The sequence below is a fragment of the Ptychodera flava genome, chromosome 14, assembly GCF_041260155.1.
Source record: "Ptychodera flava strain L36383 chromosome 14, AS_Pfla_20210202, whole genome shotgun sequence".
Classification (NCBI taxonomy): domain Eukaryota; kingdom Metazoa; phylum Hemichordata; class Enteropneusta; family Ptychoderidae; genus Ptychodera; species Ptychodera flava.
In genome coordinates, this window is record NC_091941.1 from 39,098,691 (window position 1) to 39,124,038 (window position 25,348).

General features: G+C 37.3%; 2 protein-coding genes across 3 annotated transcripts; one reads left to right on the forward strand and one right to left on the reverse strand.

Moving 5' to 3' along the window:
• The first annotated feature begins 1,871 nt into the window (after window positions 1–1,871).
• On the forward strand, window positions 1,872–16,523 carry LOC139150432 (acidic fibroblast growth factor intracellular-binding protein-like). Of its 2 annotated transcripts, XM_070722805.1 has the most exons (10): window positions 1,872–2,031; window positions 6,134–6,332; window positions 9,645–9,771; window positions 10,268–10,368; window positions 11,343–11,476; window positions 13,725–13,827; window positions 14,517–14,586; window positions 15,053–15,139; window positions 15,367–15,467; window positions 16,011–16,523. In XM_070722805.1, the coding sequence occupies exons 1-10, from the start codon at window positions 1,902–1,904 to the stop codon at window positions 16,087–16,089; spliced, it is 1,131 nt and encodes a 376-aa protein (XP_070578906.1). In that variant the 5' UTR covers window positions 1,872–1,901; the 3' UTR covers window positions 16,090–16,523. The 2 variants fall into 2 exon arrangements, with proteins under 2 accessions (XP_070578906.1, XP_070578907.1); XM_070722806.1 differs by lacking the exon at window positions 15,053–15,139 and having other exon boundaries at window positions 16,011–16,231.
• Window positions 16,513–25,337, reverse strand: LOC139150433 (UBX domain-containing protein 1-like). Its single transcript, XM_070722807.1, has 11 exons — window positions 25,165–25,337; window positions 24,682–24,735; window positions 24,359–24,447; window positions 23,826–23,907; window positions 23,312–23,348; window positions 22,524–22,618; window positions 22,126–22,245; window positions 21,599–21,670; window positions 20,744–20,900; window positions 18,357–18,540; window positions 16,513–17,840 (listed from the first exon to the last, which is right to left on the reverse strand). The coding sequence occupies exons 1-11, from the start codon at window positions 25,218–25,220 to the stop codon at window positions 17,800–17,802; spliced, it is 987 nt and encodes a 328-aa protein (XP_070578908.1). The 5' UTR covers window positions 25,221–25,337; the 3' UTR covers window positions 16,513–17,799.
• Window positions 25,338–25,348: the final 11 nt, after the last annotated feature.

Consider the following 25,348-nt stretch of genomic DNA (forward strand, 5'->3'; position numbering starts at 1 on the left):
GTGTGGATTTTATCATGTCTTGGTATTTACTCAAAACTATGACAATAATACATAATTTATTTTACAAAAAATGTTTGATTTTGAGGAGATAAAGTGGATACAGTCTCTTCAATATGTTTTTAAATTTATGTATTTTGTATTCCAAAGTTTTGATGAAATAAAGTGTCCAAGAGCAATCCATTCTTGTTTTTATCATTTTAGCCAAACATCATGGCAGCAATGTTTAATCCTAAACATGGTAAAAGTCACCAAAAACAATCAAAGAGAGAGGAATACAAAATGAATTGATTATTTTACTGTCAGGAAGATTGAGATTTCTGTTATTTCCCAACAAATTCTGTTAATACTCAATTTGTCTTTGTTGCATATTTTCAAATAGTAAATTTCATTCCAAAGATGAAGCAGGATGCCTTCATCCAGAGACAATGTCTCTGCATAGTTTGAAGAGTACAGTAGTATAAGCCCAGTCATGTGAACTTACTTAGGGACTGGTCAGTTTAATTGGTCTGGGGTGGATAATTGTTTGCAGACATCAAAAAGTGGCTGACCACCCCTCATTCCAACTTTTGAAAACTGGATGACCCCCCTTCCAAGACAAAGCCTTAACAAAGAGGTAAAGGCCGACGAATTCGGACGCGCACACGCTTTAGAACGTTTCTGCGCAGATTTAACTCCAGCCTGTCGCAAATGGGTTACTTTGTAGCGCATGTATTTAACATCACCTGTCATTGTTGTAATTGCGCTTTACCTAATTTTTTGACCCAGTCTCTTAGAAATAAATGTGATCTATAACCTTGTCATATTTTGACCCCCTAGGAAGCTGGTTTTTATTCAATATGAGCGAAAAATTAACATTTCTCTCCCATTTACATGGCGCATATTACCCATTCACCTGGGGATATTGTAAAAAGTAGCGTGGTGACACCCTTTTATTAAAAGTGTAAACTAAATGGTATTATGTCAGGATTTTATTCGCCAAGTTTGGTCAAAATGACACCATACAAAGCGACAGGAAGAAAGTTCGAAATAATGTAGTGATATAATTTCGATATCGTCATTTTGTAATCGATACTTATGTAAAAATTTCTGTAAAAACATCATGAAAACTATACATTCGATAGATATGGATCTTAAGTCTTGGTATTTATTAAAATTAACTCATTTGCTAAGCTTTTTATAATTGTTTTCTTTAGTTTAAGTGAATTATATCATTTTTATTTATTTCTAACGACGCCATTTTAACGTCCGTTTCCATGGAAACGAGCGTGGTGACCCCCATTTTTTATTTTATTTTTGCACTTGCACAACTTCCAAGAATATTTGTGCAAAGTTTCAAGAAAATGACACCACAACTTAATTTTGACGTAATTTGTAGTACTTCACCTTAACAAAGAGGTGAAGACAGGGTGACCCCTCCCTTCCCCCATGAATCCACCAGCAACCCCCCCTGAAAGAAACCGGCCTGTCCCTGTAATGAGTTCCCGAAACATGAACACACGATATATACACATGCGCCTAGGGCTGGGCAGTCTGCTAGATCAGTCATTTTCTGCTCTATCTATCGATCCCATACTCGATCTGCCGCCACTGCAACCTCGCACCCAGTCCACGGGCGCCTGTGGATATGTACGGCGTCGCGTGTTCAGAGATAGACAGCAGAGAAAACTCTACTGTCCACAGGTGTCCGGAGTTGCCGGTGTACATGCATAGAGAGAGATTGGAAGTCCAATCTCTCTCTATGCATGTACACCGGCAACTCCGGACACCTGTGGTGGAGGGACTGTGGCATGTGGTTGAGCCCATAGACTCCAAGACTGTAAAGACAAAGGCGGGCCACAGTTGACCGCAAGAGGGCCTTGCAACGCGACGTCACTTGACATGTGACCTTAGCGTCAGTGTTGATGTACACTTGGGGAATTTCCAGTGCTGGGATACTTGCACCTGCAAATATGAGCGACATCAACGTTTTTGTGGGAAATACAAGTTATATCGACCCTGAAGTGTACCAACTATGGTTGGATGGCTTGTCAGGTAAGGCACATGCAAACTATCTGGGTGAACAAGAAAGTAAATAGCCATTTGCGATCGCCGTTGGATCCAGGGATAGGACTATCTGTATGTGTATGATCATGAATGATGATGTATGATGATGTAGTCTGCAACATTCTGCGTGAAATATAAACAACACTCACACACAGTTGAATTGCGAATGGTTCGTTTTACGCGGTCACTTCCCTAGTTGACGGCGTGCATCTGAGAACGCTTCGAATATTCATGTTGATGACAGGTAATGGCTTGAATAGCTTGCACATCTGCCTGGGCAAACGGCAGAAAGTGGTGACTGTACCTTATCTGCATCTCCCTGAATTCTGGCAAGTCTGGGGGTTAGCTTCAGTACAGTAGCTCGAGGTTTTGCCTGGGTATTTGGATCGGAGGCCAAATACCCTGGCAAAACCTCGAGCTACTGTACTGTTCTAGTCTGAGGGTCAGCCCATGGAGGTACTAAAGGTAGCACCCAGTTTGCTACCTCCATGGTCAGCCTTACCTTCTGCCTCAGGATTGCATCATTGAACATAGAAATAAGGGACGATTCAGATTTTACTTCCAGGGGGGAGGGTGGAGGATTTTCTATTTTCTCGGTAATTTTTTTCCATGCCCCCCCCCCCTAGTAAATTATAGAAAAAATCTATGCCCCCCCCCCCTCATCTTTCCTGGGTTTTTTTCCATGGCCCCCCCTAATATATACATGCATGCTTATACATTATAGACATATCCAGTCTAACAAGTTGCAGGAACTGTAGTGGACATTTAATCGATGATATAACAAATCATTTCAGGGTTATGTGACTATAAAAAGAATGATTTGCAGGGACTGCAAGTGGCACACTTTTGGAAAGGGTAGCAATAAACATATCTGGCTGTAAATTTCTGAAGAAAAGTTAATTACTAAATATGAATACTTTTTTCGTTATGTCTCACTGATACATATGATGCACACAAAGACAAGCAAAGATGTCAGTTAGAAATGGTGAACAGAAAATTATAGGAGCAGATAATTGGCAAAGTGATATATATCTTGAAGTTTAATGGTACATCATTTGCAGATATCCAGATATTTCTGGAAAGTGAAATGTACATGCACATGTTCAGCATACATTTTCATTTGATGATGCTGAATATTTGCAGACTCACGGGTGAAAGTTTTAAACATTAGGAATTAAAATTGGTGAAAGCCAACTTGTTTTTAATTTTCTCTTTTTTCTAATTTGGTTGTCATAAAACCAAGTAGCTGCCACTGAAAGCAACAATGCTGAGGAATATTTTAGAACATTTCTTGGACAAAACACCTTATCCAAAACATGAATTCACATGTTATTCTGCTCATTCCATTCACAATCCAATGTTCATATTAAAATGCAGACAACCCTGGGAATTCAAAATTCACATTTTGTCAGCAGTATTTTTCAAAATTGACAGAGCATTCATATTTCAAATTTTTTTAACAAACTTTAATTTTAAAATAGTCATGATGCGCATGTTTTCAGATGACATGAAACAATTAATACATGTTTAATTTGTTTTTTTGCCTTTTCTGCCAGCCGCCACTGTGAAATCTTTGATTATACATATAGAATGAATGGGACACAAAAGTATTAGCATCAATACACAATGTGTAAGCCTATCCACATTTCTCCTAGCCTCATACACACTGAGATCACTTCTTGGACTACAGCAAATTTCTTGTGTACACAATATTTCAACAATCCGACACCATAGCATTGGTGCAGTGCCACTGGACTTATCTGAGATCTCTTTTCAACAAAAACACCCTGACTGTTCACTGTATGGTTTGTATTGACAAGCTAAATACTGGACATTTCATAACGCTTCAGGGAGGAGAACAAGATACTGCAGTAGATGCATAAAACAAACCACTGTGAATATTACCGAATTTGGCAGCTAAAGGAGTTTAACTAAACATGTTGAGTTTATGTCACCCAGTAGCGTCTATGGTTCTCTTTTGTAGAGATCAGAAATTCTGGGCAAATATTGAATTGATGTTTTTTTTTCCTTGACCCCCTAAAAGATTGTGGTATTTTTGTCTGCCCCCCCCCTAAATTTTCTTGGAAAATGGGTGGACCCCCTGAAAATCCTCCACGTCTTCCCCCCTCCCCCCCCCCCCCCCCCGGAAGTAAATTCTGAATCGTCCCTAAGTGCCAACATAACCAGTTTACCCTCTGAGGACCATCTCAGATTGTTGCATAAGTTCAAGAAATGAAATTCCTTCGTCTAGATCAACAACCCCCCCCCCTTCCCCCAGGAAAGTTCAAAAGTCTGAAATGTTGATGTCGGCCTGAGAGCACAATGTACTGAGAATTATGCGTCTCGTGAAGACTGCAATATTCAGTGCTGTTTCGTACGTCAACACAGTGAGAGTGAAATGACCAGGTGTGATTCAAGGGCAGACACTCATAGCACATTTAAAAAATTTTACTTTTTATTTTTATAATTTGATGAATGAAAGGTTTAGGATACAGTGTTACTGCCGGTAAATTGTATTTGGTACATGAACGAGCTATAGAACAGTCAATGTAAAATTTGTTGGCATGGGTGTGCAGTCTTTCTTTAATTTCTACACACAAAAAACTTGTGATCACAAAATAAAAGTGCGAAAGTGAAGTTCACTAATTGAATGGAGGTCAAACCCCCTCCCCTTGTAAACGAATGAATTTCACTTTTTGAACTTATGCCACAATCTGAGATCATCCTTAAGTAACCTTGTGTGACAAATTGTATTGTACATGTACAGGTCAGCTAATAGGACCAACTTATAAAAATACTGAAATCCCTAAATTTACCGAGAGAGCTCTATGAAATGATGTAGTTGTTCTACTCCCAACCTAGCTGTGAATACACAGTGGTACTTTCAGTTTGGCGTATTGATCACACTCGGGTCAGTGGTCATTGCCACAGAACCGCTGCAAGCCAACCCATAGCATGCATAGGCATTATTTGTAGTTTACTAAATACCGATTGGTATCGCTGATTTAGCTAGCAAAATAATGAAATTTATGTCTTTGAATAAATCAACCTGTACCCACTTTATCATTGATTGTCTATGACTTTATTCTCTACTTCTGCTAACTTCCATGAGCCATTCACTGTTTCTTCTTGAATTTAAACTTTCCACCACCACCATATTCAATGCGTTATATGTGAGAGGGCAATGGTTGCAGAATCTGTCGACAGCTCACACAAAAAAATGGTTGAAAATACATGTTCGTATTGTGGAGCTAGCAGGAGTAGAGAATGGTTAGTCAATGACAAAGCAGGTACAGGTTGATTTATTGAAAGACAAATTTATTTCATTATTTTGTGAGCACAATCAGCGACACTGACTGGTGTTGTACTATACTACTGATAAGCTATATGGGTTGGCTTGCAACAGATATGTGGTGATGACCTTAGCATGATCAATACATTCAATGGTCCTTTCGGAACAGTACAATGGCAAATTCAGGGTTCAAGGATAAACAAGTTTTTGGTCACTTACCTCATCTGGAATTATGTATCACTGCTTGTAAACACCACTTGTAAACACTTTTGGACATAAACACCTGAATTTCATAATTTTCTAAGTTGTTACGTGAAAAATGTAAGATTAAAGCAAACCATGAATCTGTATATATCAGTGTTTGAAGTGATTACTAAGTATGAATATTAAAGTTTGAATGGCTTTAGTTTTCACATAGTTATTATGATGTCATAATTATCATATCAGTACTTCTTGAAAAATGTGTGTCTGCATGTTACTATACTTGTGCGAGAAAGATGTGGGCAAATTTGAATTTATAAGTATCTTTAGGTGCACCAAAAAATATGGCTCTGCAGTAAAGCTTTCTGTAAAAGTTTGTAAATTACATTTTCATGCCCAGTGAATGCAATACAAAATGAATTTGGTCTTTGGTGTACTCTCTCCAATACAGTGCACTTTAGTTTGAGAAGCTCTTTTTCAAATAGTTTTGTGGTTTTGCTGAAAACTCAAATTTTATGGCAATTTTTAAAATGAAAGTTGAATTAAGGGAGTGAGAGATGTCAATTTCAGCCCTTATCCATGTTCTTTGTTCAACAGCTACAGATGCAGTATATGCAAGGCAACACACAGGTATTCTCAGAAAGACTGGTGCAACTCGAGACATGTTACAGTATGATACACTGGACTATTACAGAACATTCAGCATGCTTGAAAAAATACTCCATCATCCGCCTCAAATTGCCAATCAAATGCTTTTACAAATACCACCCTCAACTCAAAAGATGCTGATAGAAAAGTAAGTCATGATAATCTCTCTTGTGCATACTGAATATTTACAGTTGTTTATCAGTGAAAGTGTTGTGATTAAGTCATCCATGCATATTTACGTTAATCTGGAGTTATCCATTATTCATGCATGTCCTACCATTCCTGTAGCCAGCTATCACTTTATGGGATTGTATTATGGATGTATGTCCATGATAAAAATATTTGTTCCTTGATGGGGAAGATACTACACTAACTAGTTTATACATCCCTCTCATGGACTAATTTTGTTCAGGTTTCTAAATTGAATTTCATGTCAAAAACAGGGCTGAATATTGGCAAACAGTTTTAAACACATGTATTCCATACTGATACTACAGGGTTCTCCCCACGCTGGTCGGCGCCAGGTGGGCCCATCCAGCACTCAGGATTTCCGACCAGCATTGACAAGTGACCGTCCGGCACTTGCTGTTCAATGCTATGAAAACATTAATATCTATGACAATTTTGAGGTCAAGTAGTTCATAAAATTGCATGAAGAGTTCATGAAAACAATGATACTTTAGAATCCCTTTCAATAAAATGCCGTTTAAACAATACCACCGGTTAATTACCATACGCTGAGTTTGCATATGAAAAACTATTTTAGCTGATTGCGCATACGTTCACAAAGATCATTGCCCTATGAACTAGACAAGGTTTTCCTGTCACACAGTATCTCTGTACGATCAACATACTGAAGTTTTTTGCTTTATATGAATGCTTATAACACTATAAAAATGAAGTACGATAGCGAAAATCAGCACAAAAAATAGGACTTCTACTAAAACGTACACTTCAATGTTCAGTTCAGACTCAATAAGTGGCATTGTGGAAAAGACTGCATGCAATGAAAGTCACGAGCAAACTTTGGTGTCAACGGATCCAGTCTTTGAATTATGGGTGTACACTCACTTATTTTACAGGTCAATAAGCTAAAAGTTACTTGTCCGTGGCAACAAGCCTTTCTGTTTGTGAATTTTCCCATTCTACAATAATTACCAAGAAGCAATTGAAGCGAATTTGACATCGAGAAATTCAACTTTCAAAAGCATGGTCATTTACTCAACCTCTTATGTTGTTGGTTTAAGCTCTACTGAGTCTGCGCATGAGCATTAACAAGATCACCTAGGTCATTTGAAAAACATAGGATACCAGTGTTTCCGCTGCCCGCTCGCCAAATCGCAAATGCGAGAAAAAAGTAGCGTTTGGCGAGAAGATTTTGGCAAAAATTAGCCAAACTTGCGAATCGAAAATTGCACTATGACGTCATCACTTTGTCTGTCCGCGCGCTGTCCTGCATAGTTCAACTTGAGACGTTATGCGTCAGGAGATCCTATTTGTAACACATACAGTATGAATAAAATTGTAACGAAATAACTCACAAATCAATAGTACTGCATGTATATCATGACTAGTTGACTAAAATGTTGCTAAGTTTTGGGTCTGACTACGCGCAATGTGTGCCTACAGAAACTCCGTGCCGTGACAGCCATATCATTTTCAACACTGAAGGATCGTAGTGACGGTGAAACTAAGTAAAAACGGCAAACTTTCCTTTTTGACTTTGGCTGCTCCACCAATATGGGGTGGGGGGGGACCAGCCCTACAACACACATTCTAAGCGCAAGTAAAGCTATGAAATGGAGGAAAGTCGACAGTGAATTCGGAAAGGAAGGTAGCGGCATGCATGGTCAAAAGTTGCTGCGAATCCGTAGCCTCTGCCACTCGGGTAGCTTGGTCATTCCCAGCAGAACACGTCAAGGAGTGGCAGGGCTCGTTTTCGCAGCAAGGTCAAAAGCATACGCATGGCGTTTTTTAGAACGTAGGGCTAGTAAGGCACTCCTGAATAGCGAAAATGTTCGTGGTGTATTGCTGCGAACAAGAAAATACCTTTACTGGCGTTAGAAACTTGTGTGAATTGGCTTCCCTAAATTTAAATTCGCGACAATTTTCAGAGTATCACGAACCGTGGTGTATTGTGACGTGACATGGTATACAGACTTTCAGAGAAGGCGCTAGCTCGTCCGCCGAGTCCGGGCCTAGTTCCGCACTCACATCGTGCAAATAAATACGCAAAGTCTTGTCGCGATATTTGAGCATTTAACTTGATCGTCAGTGAAACAAAAAGATGTTTCTCCATATCAAAAGGGTATATATTTGATATTTTACGGTTCTGTTTGCATAATAGACGTGAACATTTGGATTTATGATCCGTGAGTTCCGCGATCCATGGCAAGCTTGCTGTGAATACACACTAACGTCTTCGATGATGACCCCTGACACAAGCGCCATTGATACGCTGTGCGCCCTGTCCGAGCTTCGCTTGCTAAACTTCAAGCGTACAGCAAATGTATTGGAAGTCTACAAAAATGCACATATTTCTCAAGTCTGAGAGTATTTTACTTTCGAACTGCTACGAGAATGGATATCTGATTCGTTTGAAAAAACTGGTATGCTGAACCAGGTTTCGTGCCGTTGTCTGTAGCGATATAAAGTACAGTATCGCACGATAGCGATTTCAGGTTTGTTACTGAATAAGCTTATAGTTGCATACGCCTAACTTTGGACAAGTGTCGCTTGAAATTCGGACAAATTTTGTTGTATGCGTGGCTGATGTTGGCACCTTGTAATCTGAACCATAAATTGGTGTTACTTTTAGTATCCATAGTAGCACCACGGTCCCTCCACAACTAACAGGGTTTATTTCCGTCATTCTTACGGAAAAAGCAGACAAATATTTATTTTTGCATATTAATGAGAAAGAAATGACGTCATTTGTGATCAGTGGTATCGGCTTGGCTAATTGAATATCTGGTTTGGCGAATAATTTTGTAGGGCTTCTAGCCAAATTTGCTACAAGATTTTGGAACCCAGGGGAAAAACATAGGATACTGGTATGGTGCAATGGTAATCCAAACTTCATAGTGGTGGCGGATGATATAAACCACAGGAAAATGATGACAAAGTGGTACATTATTTTTCAGAAGTTTCAAAACATTCCTGTATAACTACTAAAGAATTTCTTTCTTTCTGTATAGTTCAGTTCAAATTGAAAAAATATCTTGAAGGTACAGTGGAAATGAATGTCATTATTTGTACATCAAGCCCTAAGAAAGTAAACATACAAGCATATAAAATGTTACAGTTTTTCATGAATATTAATGTTCATGAATATTAATGAGTCGTCCAGCACTCTTGGAACTCTGGGGAGAACCCTGATACTAGTAGTGCATGTCTCATGCATAAATCTACTTTACTATTTTATAAAAGTATTGTGTTGAATTAATATTTCATGCTTCAGGTACTATGAATTTGATTTCCCAGTGTTAAGGGAGATACTGGGGAAGAAACTTTCAAGCAAGAACAGAAAAGATTTAGATGACATCAGTGAGAAGACCAGTATTAAACTCAAAAGTTGTAGAAGACAGGTAAGGCAAATTTGAAACATTCCAGTAGTTGCTGTTTTATAATAAAGGTTTCATATGGTATCATTACTGAAACAGACTAAAGATAACGTAATGAATGGTGCTATTATAATCAATTACATCATTATCTTTCACTGTCATTCAAGATGTATGTACATTACTAATAGTTCTTTAAGTCTTAATGGTCTTGGAAATTAGACACTACTGCCAGCAGTGGGTATACCACTCAATTTTGACCTGTTCACGCAATATATGCAAGCATGTATATGTCATCAATGTTCAAATTCTGTGCTATACCTGTGGCAGGATATAGTTTATTGCTTTATTACATCATGAAAGGAAATTAAAAACAATCAATGAGCATGCTATGTGACCCAAAGAAAACAATGGTGAGCTATATAGCATGCACCAAGGTGCAACACTTGATAATACATACCAGGTAGGCTTTGTTAAATCTGGACTACATACTGTTGACACTATGTCCAATTTACCATTTCAGTTTGACAACTTCAAGAGAGTGTTCAAAGTGGTTGAAGATATGGAAGGACCGATTGTTAAAAACATCCAATCTCATTTTCTCATCTCAGAGAGATTAGCAAAGTAAGTGTGAGTAAGCAGAATGTAAATGAGATCAGCCAGCAAGTAGCTATCAATAAACCCAGTTATTTACTTTGCAGGTTTTGTTTATGTGAAGGTGTTTACATTGTAAATGTCATGTACACAGTCTAAAAGTTTGAACATCCTACTTAGTTATTGTGCTGCTTTCACTAGTTAGAAAGCCGTTGAGTTGTTTGATACTTTCTGTAAGAGAGTAATGAAGAACTTGATTGAATTATTACAGTGTCGATAGTTTGGAATAAATATTGTTCACACTACAAAAGTAAGTACAGGCTAGATTCATGCAAATTTCCAAATACACTGATATACTGCACTGCTGTTCAAATCAACACACTAACTCATGTATCAGTATTAGTGTATTTGGTATAGCAAAGTATATAAAGGTAATTAAAGGTTGTGATCAGTTGGTTTATAAAAGTGTAACATTGGAAATATGAGTAAGTTACTGAGGAACATCACAGGAGTCAAAACAGGTATAAAAAACCAAACTTCTGTCTCCAGTTTCTTCTCTGTTCCCAGTCATTTCCAAAATTGGCGACGCTATACCATAATATTTTCCCCTATCATTAGCCAATCAGCGGCCAGCGCGCCATCAGTAAAAATTGTATTTCCTGGCAACCTCCACATGCGTCCTTGGTTACGTACGCCTTACTGTGTCGAACTCTCGAACCAAAACTGCCGATCACACTTGGTGGGTAATTTGAGACCTAGTGTGACCTGTACTTTATTAATGATGTAATCTGGTCGATGATTGGCTAAAAGCCAGAATACATTATCATAATGAGTCGCCAATTTTGGAAATAACCCAGACTGGTTCCACTGTGCTTGTACATGTAACAAGAAATTATTCAGAAAAGATATTGCACCCCAGTTAGGAGAGGAGGCCTTTGATAGTTCCAATAGTTTCATTCTGCAAAACCCTAACTCTTCATGTGTGTAATCTTTTGAATTCACAGACAGTATGCAGCAATAGTATTCTTCGCCAATAACCGTTTTGATACAGGCAAGAAAAGATTACAGTACTTGACAGTTCCTGATTTTACTCACTGTGCTGATGAGATGATAGCAAACTGGACTGTGGGTTCCATTGGTAAGTTACTTCATAATCTGTAACTATTACTACAAACCTGAGTCTTATTTCAGTTTATTCGATATTGAAAGTCATTTCAAAGTTCTAAATCAATGATAGTGTGAATAAAATGTGTAATTTATTATAAATGTACATTAGTTTTGAGAATGTGACTTTTGAGAAACTTCACATATATTGTTATCTCATTTCTGGTGTGAGGCATGATTCAACCTGAGGAAATCTAACTATATATTTTTAGAGCTTTTAAAGGGTATATTTTAATTTTTGACAATAAATAATAATAGTGTTTATATGCTAAAGGGCGGTGTTATTTTACTTTTTCCTGTTGACAAATAAATGTGAGATTGAGAAATGGTCATGGCTTGACAAAAAACTATCTGTGAACACTGCAGTGATTTCTGTGATATCACTAGTGGCATCCGTCAGTTTAGGAGAATAGAGAGGCTAAATGGTTACATCCACAAGTGAACTGCAAAATTTCATCAAAACTCAAGTTCTGTTTGTGCTTTGAAAGTTGAATCACTCCTACATCGATATACCGGTACTGTTTGGAATGAGTGGTTCTAGCAATATTGATGGAGAGTCTGGGGTAACTTTTGAAACCAATCCTATTTGAAATATTGTGAGCATAGATTTGTGCCAGTTCAGCATGAAATGTCTCCCTGATCTTGCTGGTTGAGTAGGCTAAAGCATTGAATTGTCCACAGCTTCACCAGAAATCTAGAGTGTAAATATTTTGATCTGCCTGTCCTGTTCTTTACCAAAGTTGTCAAAGGCAACACACTACTTTTATTAGGCCTTACCGCCTGTGGAATCGATCCTGTGTTGTCCTCAGGTACACAAATAAAAACACCTGAGATGGTAGACTAACCCCAGTCACCATGCTTTTCTCATTAGCAGTTATGCGCTGGCCAAGTGTGGGCCATCATGTTCACCCCTTGATCAATGCAACAGCCTGCCATAGTATATTGCTTCGATTTTATGATCATCTCACCACAAACGCGACAGTCTGTTGTTTTTATTCCTTGAATTTTTTTCTGCTTTCATATTTACATGCCCACAGAGTAGTAGAAAGTCTAGTCAGACACTGGTAATCTACGCAAATAATTGGAGCCAATATGGCCGCCACTCCACGTTTGATTCTTCACTGATAATTTGACCAAATCAATCATTGGTATTTCGAATGGAAGAGGACATTTTAGAGCATGATTTGAGAGTGTGGCACTTTTTCTTGCATACCACAGCAGATGATAGGAAGAATGACCAAACCCTGAAACTGACAGGATACAGTACATCTAAAAGTTGTTTGAAAAATTACCAGGTGCCTAGTTAAGGCCTTGTACTTTGTAGCAGGAGGGGTGTGTGTGTAACTACAGTCAGCAAGCACATTATAGAATGATTGCAGGTTAAAATGCCTAGGCCTGAAGTCTAGGTTGTGAAAAATTATAGTTTGCAGAAAGCTGGTTAGATAATATGATCAAGGTGGAACAGTTAAACAGAATTACATTACTTTCATCAGTGTCAACATGGAGGTAAAACCTGATCAAGGTATCGTTGCTGATGTTCACCATCAAACCTAGCCTCTCCTCAGTTAATAACAGTGTATGCTTGGAGAGTGGAAATAACGGGAAGAAGTCTTAGACTCCCCATTGCTGCTACATGTATGCTGTGGTGTCATATTATCATGTCTAGGACAAATGCCTTGTCTTCCCACAAACACAGAGAGTTTGTAAAGGAAAGGGATAGCACTGTGTACATGTAGCATGGCTCTGTGTTGTACTGAATGATAAGAGCTCTCAGCTTCACCACAACATGTCCCCTGCTCCATATGTTCCCGTCTGCACTCTGAACTCAGCCCATCGCTGAACTTGCCCCTAGTTTGATTCTATATTTAACTTGTTTTGTAATGAATTAATGATACAAATATCAGAACTGTGAACCAATTTGTCAGTTCTTTCAGGTGAGTTTAAGAAAAGTTTACATCCAGAAATGATATTTTTTGGCAACGACTGATGAATGTTTCTTGTTTTCCAGCTTTTTTGATGTAACTTTTATCCTACGATCAAATATACTACTTTCCAAGAAAATTGCATTTTTCAGGAACGTGTTGATAATTCAAATTGTAATATCATTGAAGAAAGTCAAATTAATGTAGACTACGCAGTCTCTGTCATGAACTAAACTACCAGTACTCAAAAATTTGACTTACCACTAATAATATAATATTTTTCTTCTTTACTTTTCATAGATTCTAAAGTTGACATTGATGCAGACATTGACCGGGATTTTCTGCAAGAACTTCGAGATACAAAAATTCTCCTGGACAAAGACATCAGTGATATTCATAGAAAGTGAGTCTTTCTTCTCCTTAGTAAGAAACAATGCGTGAAAATTTCTTCTCTTTAGTGAGAAACAAGCTGTGGAAATTTCCTGTACCGTTGCACAGCAGATGTAATCATTTGAGTAGACAGTATACAGCAGTGTCGTGGAAGCCTCGACATTACCATAACATTCAAATTACAAGGCACAGATGCTATCAAGAAATTAGGATTTTCACACAAATATGTTTATGAGAATAACATTGAGCATACCTCCTGTCTCTGACTTTAAGGTATCATAGAAGCGCCGAAAAGTGGTAATATTTTGGGAGATATAAATACTATATATGAATATGCTCAATCCGTGAACTTTTGACGATTCACAAAAACCCCCTAACATTTGAAAATTGATGCAGGTCATATTGTTCAACATCCTGTTGTCTCTATTGGACTTTGGGCAAAACCATATGTAGAAATAACAAATCCATACTCCAGTAATTTTTTATAAGTGTTTACTGTGGTTGGTCAAAAAGATTGAAGGAACATATGCTTTGTCATACATATCATTACTTCAGTTTCTACAATTCTACTAAAATTCAGTTCCAGTGGACTTGAAATTTCTAAACCAGCACCTCAAATCCCACAGTTATTTAGTAATTAATCAAGACTATTCTCAAATTGTTCTCAGAAGGAGTTTTAATTTTGAAATCTTTCATCAACAGTGTTGTGTGTTCAGCTTTACAAGATAAGATGTCAGAAAAAGTTTATGTAGATATGGAGTCCAATTTCAAGGTGAGGGTTCAGGATGTGTCACTTTGTCATACTTTATTAAACAATATACATCACCATGTTACAAAGATTTACATTTTCCATGCACTGTAAGTTGATTAAATAGGTACAACTATCAAGTGGGTAGCCTGAGTATCATCTGTGTATCTGCTAAAGCTAGTCTCTGTGTACATGTTGTAGGTAAAATAGCACAAATATGCTATTATAGTACAAAGAAGAGGTGCTTTTGAGAATTACCAGTTCATGATACAAATGTGGCCATAATTTGAAGGGAAAGGTACAACTTTCACTCGTGTATAAAAAAATGAGTTCCAAATTGTTGTTCTAATCTTTGCAGCTATTAAAATGATTAGTTTTCCTCTACAGTACAACAGAAGCTACAGAAAATTAAAACTGTATATCATACCCATCATTTGCTCAAAAACTACAGCATGGATGAACCATTGTATAATATGTATATCTATTGCAGGCACTGTCACGTGCAATAGTGAACATAGCCGTCGGGATGATTCACAGTAAAGAACTCAGAGACTTTTTTAACGATTTGGTGGAAAGGGTAGGTTCTTAAAAGTTTTATTTTTATGTCAAATGAGGTCTCATGTGATCCACGATGATTTGGGTCATTGCATCTTCACAGAATGCATATTTCTATTCTATAGACGTAACATTGTTTGACACATCAGTACATAGTATATTCAAAGCTCACTACCAACACAACTGTGATAGTGGTTTCAAAATATCTCAGGCAAATCAATGTCTGATATGTACTGGTTTTTTTTTCAGATTATTGATCCCTGTAGGCAAACTGGATGGACTTCAGAGAATGTTAGGAACTTCTTGGAAATTTACAAGACTTCATGTAAACAGATTGAAGTATTCAAAAGGTCTGAGCAATGACACTTATATTTGTCACTATTCAGAATTTTACTATTATTTTACTTTTGATGAAAACAGTGTCGTGCATGTTGAAATATAAAGTTGGTGTACTACCAAATCTTGTATGATGTGAACAGGTCATGTAATCAAGAATGGAATGACACAGCCTGATTGGAGATTTCCACAATTTAAATCATGTAAATCAGTCTACTTTGTACTTCTGTATAGTGATTTCCTAACCTAATCACATTCCAGAACCCATGTTTAAACTTACATTCTGACTATGAAAAGTCCCGAGTGCTGTATTGCAGCTTGTGATGGCCTTCTATACACATTGTGTCAATTATTCTGAGATGACCATGAAAATCTGAGGTTTTAATGCTATCAAAAATTATGATTTGTTTGCTGTACTGAACACTTGCATCATATTGTTGAGCCGTAGTTTGGAGTTATTTTATTTTCAGTAAAACATAGGTAGATTTGTGAAATATTATCTGTGTAACTGTTGACAACTGGTGCAATTAGTAATAGTTGGTTGTTTCCCTTTACAGGCAACCTAGACTACTTCGTATATGGGAGAGATACATGGACACCTTGACACGGTGTATACTGAGAATGTACCACAGCTGACACCTCATAACAGAATACAGGATGAACTTCATATTGGAGACTGCCAGAAATGCTTAATAGAGTGATTTTATATTGAAAGTCATATATTGATTGTGCAATACATTTATTTTCATTATATACATTACCTTTCCGTAGTTTTTAAAAATTGTCATAGCATTATTCTATAAAAGTATTTGACCCTTCAGTTCCATGTATGTAAACATGTGATGATGTTGCATTAAAAACAATGTTGTTTTTTGGAGGGTCTATGTGATAAGTAGCAAATTGCTGTGCTGAAAATGCTACATTGTATTTGTATGACTTATTTCAGTCATACCGTCATGTTTATTAGAATTCACAATTTGTATCACATTTTACTGACTGTAAACACTCTGTTTTACTGTCAGGACTTTTCATTGCTGATTAAAGACACTTTGTTATGAGTACAATGACAACACTTGCAGTGACTTTATTTCTTTTACAAAAATGCAAAGTTTGTGAAATATTTCAAACTGTCATAAAGCTCCTAGTAAGGAGACTGATATGGTTTACATGAATCTCAACATTTGTACCAATCATATAAACATCAATGTTGTTAAAATTGAAAATATCAAAGAAGACAAAATCTGTGGAATTCCAGTGGTTTCATCCACACCATTTTGTTCCTTACGAAACAAAAATTACCATATTTGTACCATGAACCTAAAATTGAGACAGTGCATAGAGGTTCATTGTGTGCTTGGATCAGTGATTCAAATGTTTGATGTTATTGTTTGTTAAAGGATATGAGGATGCATGGCATCAGACCCTAGCAACTCATAGTTCTTATATCTGCTGGTAGTCACATAACTACATGGTTTTTATTGCCCAATTGGTAAACCTAAATGGGCATGCAGGACAAACTAGAACTCATTCTACTCCTGAATGTAGTCAAGATGATAAGAAATTCATGATTTACAATATATGCAAATCAAATTTCACTGGATTGTCAATGATCTTTGCTCTAAGAAAGCCAAAGGTTTGGTGTTTATATCGTAGAAGGTGTTTCTTATGGCACCGATTCAAAAAGTGGGACAAAGTTGTCATATGAAAACTGTTGTGACATGTTTGGTTTTTGTGAGTACAAGATTTGATTTATCGTAAAATATTTGTGTATGTCAGGTCAAGTGATTGCTAACACAACAGTAAAACATACCAATACTTTTGGATGTTTGGGAATAACACTGATGTCAGGAAAATTGGGGAAAATGGTGTGAACCTGAAAGGAATGGAAATCTTAGTGATTAAAATTGTCCAGTATCAAATCATTAAATTTAGGAATGGCTGGAAAACCAACTTTGGGTTGTGTCAGCTTCAAGAAAGCATTGGATAAACTTCAGTCAAACTGACTGTTGTGTTGACAATCACAAGTTGGTACCATATACATGTTGAAGATGAAAACAAAAATTGAGCAAGGAGTCCATCATTCAGAAATTTACCATAAAGGACTTAATGCTTTGTTTTGGGGGGAAATATTGCTGGCACAGATTTGATACTACTTAGGCTGATTGTATGCCTCTGCAGGGCACTGGGTAATGTATTAGACTATTGTAACTGCTGAAATTGCACAGTAGATAATACAACATGGTTCAGATGACAGATATGTTGATTATCCAAACAATTATTCACATTACAAGGAATCAATTCAGCTGTAACTCTGGGATGGAGGACACGTAGGATTGATTTCCATGGCTATGATTTTGTCACCATCAGAACGGCAGATGGCACCAGACCTGCAAACAGAAATCAGACTCACTTAGTAACCAGTGTGAATCAAAAATGACTCCCTTAGTAACCAGTGTGAATCAAAAATCACTGAATGGATGGAATGAACAGCTTCACAGTGCCAATCAATCTTCTTGTCATCTGTTAAATCTTTGTTTCAACTGTACAAGAGCTTGATTGTCATTGAAATTACAAGTTAACATTTCATGGGCTCTGTAGAATACCATACGAAAATCACATATACAATCCTTGAGATTAGCTTATTGAAGGGCTCGCACATATGCTTTACTCTGTTCTGTGAAGGGCTTAGGCCTTACATATATGCTTTACTCTGTCCTGTGACCACCTTTTAGTTTCTCTAGAGTTGAGGAGTGTCTGAGAAATCAATACATACCAGCAATACTGATTGATAGATAATTCTGGTAATTAGTAATTTGTTGATAATGTGGTCACCAACGGCAGATGAGTTCAAACTCTGTTCAACAGACAACAAACACGTATATATCAGTGGGTCTGTTACATACCAAGTTCCTTGAGTGGTTTTTCCATGTCTTCTTCCGTATAGACTTTTCTTGGAAACGTTGTCATAAGTGTGAAAGGATCATTGTTTCCATCTGTTCTGTTTAACTGGACATAGACCCGTACTGCTGCTAACTGTTCACTTACACCAAAGGTTTGAGTCATAGCACTACCATTGGGTAACCGAATCTGAATTCAATGAACGATTCAAGGCATCAGTTATGGGTTAAATAAAACCCATGTCACACATGTGAGTGTGATTTTGATTGTGATCTTCACCATCCATCCATCATTGATAAGTTTGAGGAAAGTGGAATGATATCAAGTCAATTACTTGTACACTGTATTGTTTCACTTAACAATACACTTAGAGGAGTGAAATATGGCAATTACAATTGGCAAAACATCACATGCACAGTTACTATAAACCCGTTTTTCAGAAGACAAGAACTCTACAATTGTTCTCTCTGATCTACATTATGTAGATCAGAAAGACTTACACATGCATCCATGAAGCCACTATCTCAATATTAGGAAAATGACATGACAAGATGAATTCTACCTTACCTACAGCAACTTTGGAAGTGTTGCCACTTAGAATATCAGTTTTTTTCAAACAGTTAAACTGTCAACTTACAGGAAAATTGCCTTCACTGATGAACAGTGACACTTTCCCTACATTCAAAACATGAATATTACTACAAAAACCACAGACACACTTTTGTATCAGACATGCTGATTGTCTGTTCTCAGCTTGGCCATAGAGTCTGGAACAATCGGGACATTGAATGCAAACGGAAAGTTCCTGTATGCAACTTCTGCTGGGATTGTGGTCAAGACAGTCCCATTGTTTTTATACTTTATGTAGGGTTCATGAAAGAAACGTTCACTAATATAAATGTTTTGGTTCTGATTTCTTTGCAAATGAGCGTCCAGCTACATAAATTTCATATGTCACACAGACAGACTACCGTTATTAACTTGGCAGAAAAAATATGGTCATTTATTTAACTAATTTACTGTGTCCTAGCCATCACCATGGCTGTGAGGTCAGCTAAATCAATTGCTTGACTTATACACAAAATTCCCCCTTATGAAAGAAATGTGGCAGTGCCCATATGGAATTGACTATCATGATGTTTGCAAATGAACTGGACATTTATTAACCTGAAACTTGTCTATTTCCATTGAAAATGCCATTTTGGAAAAACACAACACCTACCATTCATAAGAAAGACCAATGCAATATGGCAGCAGAAAAAATAAAATAAATTTCAGCATCAAAGCTTTAGTGGCTAGTGTTCAACATTTGAACATTTGTAACTGTTTTGGCTGAAGACACTCTCTGAGCTTGTAAAATTATCACAATAATCTATATGGAAAGTAAATCAGCAAAACCTCTGCAAATTTCCTTATTCCATTCATGATATGAAAGCCAGTAAACAATGATCAGTTTCCCCAGCTGATTGATGAACATCAACAATCTCACAAATTGCATACTGTGTTATACAAGAGTTGAGGATATTTTGCACTGCAAAGCAAACAAACAATACGGAAGAACTACCTCAAACTCCACAGCATCTGCTCCATTGACAATTTCTATAGCTTCACATACTTGCACTGGATTGAGAAGTATTATGGCAGATGTAAATTCAAAGAAAATGCCACATTTATTTGTCCCTCTTGCTCCAGTATCTACAGTTTTACACAACTTCTGTTCACCTACGCTGTGAATGCACTCACCTACACTGTCAATGCACTCACCTACACTGTCAATACACTCACCTACACTGTCATGCACTCATCACTCACCTTCACTGTAATACACTCACCTACACTCTCAATGCACTCATGCCTCACCTACACTGTCAATGCACTCACCTACACTGTCAGTACACTCACCTTCACTGTAAATACACTCACCTACACTGTCAATGCACTCAATGCACTCACCTACACTGTCAATGCACTCACCTACACTGTCAATGCACTCACCTACACTGTCAGTACACTCACCTACACTGTCAGTGCACTCGCCTACACTGTCAGTGCACTCGCCTACACTGTCAATGCACTCACCTACACTGTCAATGACCTCACCTACACTGTCAATGCACTCCCTACACTGTTAGTGCACTCACCTACACTGTCAGTGCACTCACCTACACTGTCAGTGCACTTGCCTACACTGTCAATGCATCACCTACACTGTCAATGCACTCACCTACACTGTCAATGCACTCACCTACACTGTCAATGCACTCACCTACACTGTCAGTACACTCACCTACACTGTCAGTGCACTCGCCTACACTGTCAATGCACTCACCTACACTGTCAATGCACTCACGTACACTGTCAATGCATTCACCTTCACTGTCAATACACTCACCTGCAATCTTGCTTCAGAGTATTCTTTTTTAGATGCAGGTTCTGCTGGTGTTTGTGTAGTAACTGCTGCAGGCATTGGTTGGGATGCTGCAGCAGAACTGCTAGACTGAGCCGCCATAACTGCTCTATCCCTTGCTATCTGCTCTTTAACCCTCTGCCTGTCAAAACAATCATAAATGTATGTGTTTACTTTCTTTGAAGTTACCTCCCATTACAATGTAAAACATCAAAGAAGATACTTAGGTTGCTCTAGCCCTGCGTACAGGTCTGTGTGTTCCAGGCGTTATGCGGCCTCCACCACAGCCCTGCAACGGTCTATGGAGATAACTGGGGACTCTGCGGTCCGGATCCGGACCGCAACAAAAAAACCCAGTCTTTTTGGCCGAATTTCTGCTCTATCGGGGCAAAATCCTTTCCCTGCCTACCTTTACCTCCTAACCGACCCAAGAAAAGATGCGATTAACTTCTCCTAACATCCAAAACCGCTCGTTTTCTGAAACATAATGTACTTGACAAGTTGTTTATCCATGGATTGGAGATCGTCATTTTGAATCTCGCCAGTTATCTCTATGGACCGTTGCAGGGCTGTGGTGGAGGCCGTATAGCGCCGGAAACACACAGACCTGTACGCAGGGCTAAGGTTGCTCCAGATATCTTGCATAGTCACTAGACATCAAAAATAGGAAACTTCATGTCATTTAAAACAGCTCTCTTGTGTTCACAGTCTGCAAATTGACAATACACTGCATTATGTGGGTACACCAGTATAGTGACCTTCTACACATCTTAGAAGACTGTTAAAAAGCAAGTGATATATAGAGTAATTAGTATATCATAGAATGAGCCATGTTCATACCTCGCAAGCTTTTCTTCCATTTTTTCTCTCTTCTTCTCTGCAGCTATTTTCTTCATCTCCTCATACTCAAACCTGTTGAGATTGTAAGATGGACAGGTAAGGAAAATGGTCCTGATGAGGCAGTACCAGTAATACTTAGGTATATTCAATGTGGTATTTAGATTTATTCAATTGTATTGTCACAACTGACCAAAAGGTATTGAAGTATCAGTGATATATAAGCACAAACACTGAAGCCTTTTCAGGTTATAATAAAGAACTAAGAATAGGAATTGGTGATCTGATTTCTGACATACAGACACTGTTGTCAAATATACCTTGGACAGTATGGATATGTCACTCTCAAAGCAGTATGAGAGAATCAAGAATGCCTGGAGCATGGTTCTAGGTATCTGAATAGCATGATGTTGATCAGATACATTTCATTGTGAACAATTCGATCAGTTAACAACACCTTACATCAACCTAACTTTTACGATCAACGCATGTAATTAGTACCTACACAAAGAACAGAAGATTCCACTTACTTTTCCTTCATAGACGTAAGACTCTGTCCTTGTTTTCTTCTCATTTTCTCCTTCTCTATCGCTTCTTTCTTCTCTTGCTCAGCTTTCTCCAGTCTCCTTTGTTTCATCTTAGCTTCTAACCTAAGAAAACATCAAGCATGCAGGTAGTGAGCATTTTGAAAATTCCGTAACCATCACCTTTCAAGTCTGTTATTCTTTGTTGACATGACATGAACAATTTTCAGTAGTAAAGTTACATCCAATAGAACTTGCTGAAAATACCTGATGTGGGTCAATCTTACCGATATAGTACAAAACAGTAAAAATAGGACAACCTGCAGACCAATACAATCACATCTAGATAATTTGATTTTGCCTACAAGGTTTGGGTGGACCAGAAAGTTTGTGAGCAGTGTTACCGAGCCAGTTGTTCTTTCTTTTCTTCTTCAGTGAGTGGCTTTATTTCCTCCGTCGATTCTGAAAAATTTTGATGTCCAGTTCTCGCAGCATGTGCCTTGTCAAAGAGGAAAACATAAATCAGTATTGATTGTTGTTGACCATACCTCCATCTACCTTCATGAATAAGGCGCTATTTTTGCAAAAATCAAATGCAGTTACAATTGAGAAGTCACTGCATTGTGGCTCTCTTAAAGGTAAAAGGTATTTATAATTTGGTGATTTTTATTTCTTCTTAGAAATGATTTGTTCTACAGAATAAAATATCGATGGTCATTAGTCAGTAAGGATGAAACCTCTACACTCATCTTCTTCAATCAACACCTGCTTTTTAGAAGGACTACAGATCACTTAAAAGTTAAGTCAGTGGAATATATGAAGCTTAACATTATATTTAACCATATTAATGGTTGTAATTTTGACCTTCAACTTTTCATGTTTTGAAATCAAAAAAAGAGAAGCGGCTGTTATTCAACATATTATCACAGCTGATATTATCAGAAAAAGCCATAGAATAGAATGTCATGAATACAAACTATTTTTGTAATATTCTATTCAGAAATAGGTAACAACAAAACGTGTATCAACATTTAAAATATGTGATAGTGTGACATGAAAATATCAGAACTAAAGAATATGGAAATTAAGATACTAAACATAACTACTGACAGACAAGTACAAAATAACCACAGCATTGAAAGCACAATTATTCAATTAAACATGTACAGGAAAGCCCAGGCTGGTTACATACCTGAACATCTATTTCACTTTTCAGTAGTTTTCCACAACTATGAAAAAAAAAAAAATAACAAAATCTATGGTTTGAAAATGTGAAATGAATTTAAAGACATGAAATCTGAACTAACTATCATTTAAAACCCTTGTTACATCTGCAAACTTCACAAGAATAAAAGAAGGGCACAGGATTGTAATATTCCATATTCAACTTTTTCAACTCCTCATTTTACAGTAAGATTCTAACTGTGTTGACTCGATAAAAATTTGTAAATACTAAGCTTGACATATTTAACCCTTGAAAATCTGTCTGTGGTATACAATCATTTGCAATGAATGTTGAAAATAAACCCCGTTGTTTAAAGAAAGTTTGCAAGATGTAACAGTTAAGGAAACAGGAGTAAGTTTCCATTTCCTTGACTTTATCAAAATAACCAGTATCACACATCCCTCTAGGTTATGATGACATAGTCCCAAAAGTCAAAAGAGATTTTCTTCGACCAATTGCATATTAAATGTAGTATATTTACTCTTCACATTTCAGGGACATTGGTTGATTTGCTTTTTTATCAGTGGTACTTTCTGATGCATCAGCTGATGGTTTGTCGTCTCCTGAAATAAAAGGTAGAGATTATTAAGGATTATTGCAATATATAAAATTTATTGAATTTGATGAGATATGTACATCTTACGATTAAAAGACAGTGTCATGGAGATAAATGATTTTGGAAAGCTGCTGGAATTGATACAAGAACTTTGTCCAGCTATTTAGCAGCAGAAGATTTTCAGTCTACATCTGATTGGTTGATGAACTTTAATGAAATTTAAATACCAGTAACAAATGCAACTCCTAGAATGTAAAATCATCAAAGTTTTTGTCTAATTCACAGTCTTTCTGGCTGTGGAACTCTGGAAGAATTATGTCTTTGTCCATCTGGTATAAAAAGACACACTTATAAATATAACCTCAGCTTTGCAGAACAATCATAAGATGTCTTCAGTCTTATTACGATCATTTGAAAACACACTTGTCATTACATTTCCTTTTGGCAAACAATCTTACCTTCAGGTCCTCCTGTTTCACCAAGAACATTTCCCTGTGGAGCTACATACGGTTCATCTATGTCTGGATCATCACCATGTTCAAGTAACCTACGGTAAAAAGTTGGACATAATTCACAAGTTTTCAAAAATATTTGGGTTTATTGATACCAAGGCTACCAACAGTGGTTTTGCACAAATTGATTTCCTATTCTGGTAGACATTTCATTTTGTAGATTTTTTCGTAAATGTTTATGACTAGATTGGAGAAACAAAATGTATGGATGATCAATTCACATTGTTGACATGTAGTATCATGTATCTAAATAAAAACAAATTACATACCAGTCCATGGCTACTTGTGCCCCATTATTTTTGGTCACAGCAAGGGCCTTCTCACTGATCAATGGTAAAATAAAGTAAAAATATATTACAAGAATTGTACATACACAACATTATGAATAAAATTTGTTATGATTCCTTTAAACTTTGTGAAAATTGCCTTCATGATAGTATATCAAAATTGGCAAATCTTGAATCTAAAATAGAAACAAAACAAAACATGCAATAGCTATGTGTGTAACAGGATTCCTAAGTTCCTGATTTTAGAAAAGACACACACGCTATCTAGTGTGTTAGTGTAAATTTCCGTTACTGCTAGCATTGTTCAATCGAGAATGATACCCCCTCCTTTGAAACACTGAGATCAGCTGTCGATGTAGCTCCATGGTTAGACTTAGAGTCTATGGTTAGTTGCATTGCGGACTGAACAAGCTGACTCTGTAATGCAACAAATGTACCAAATCATTCCTTCATAAATGTACTTACGCCCTGTTTCTAGAGAATCCCATCTCGATAAGGGTATCGAGCGCTGTTGATGCCATTCTGGCCGAACCACTATAGCAATATCAAATTTTATCTTAGCGACCTTCCGTCTTGCTTGTCACCGTGACCGCCGTCTCTCGACGCGTGTTGACCTCTGACACAAGTTCCCCTATGCTGTCAATATTTT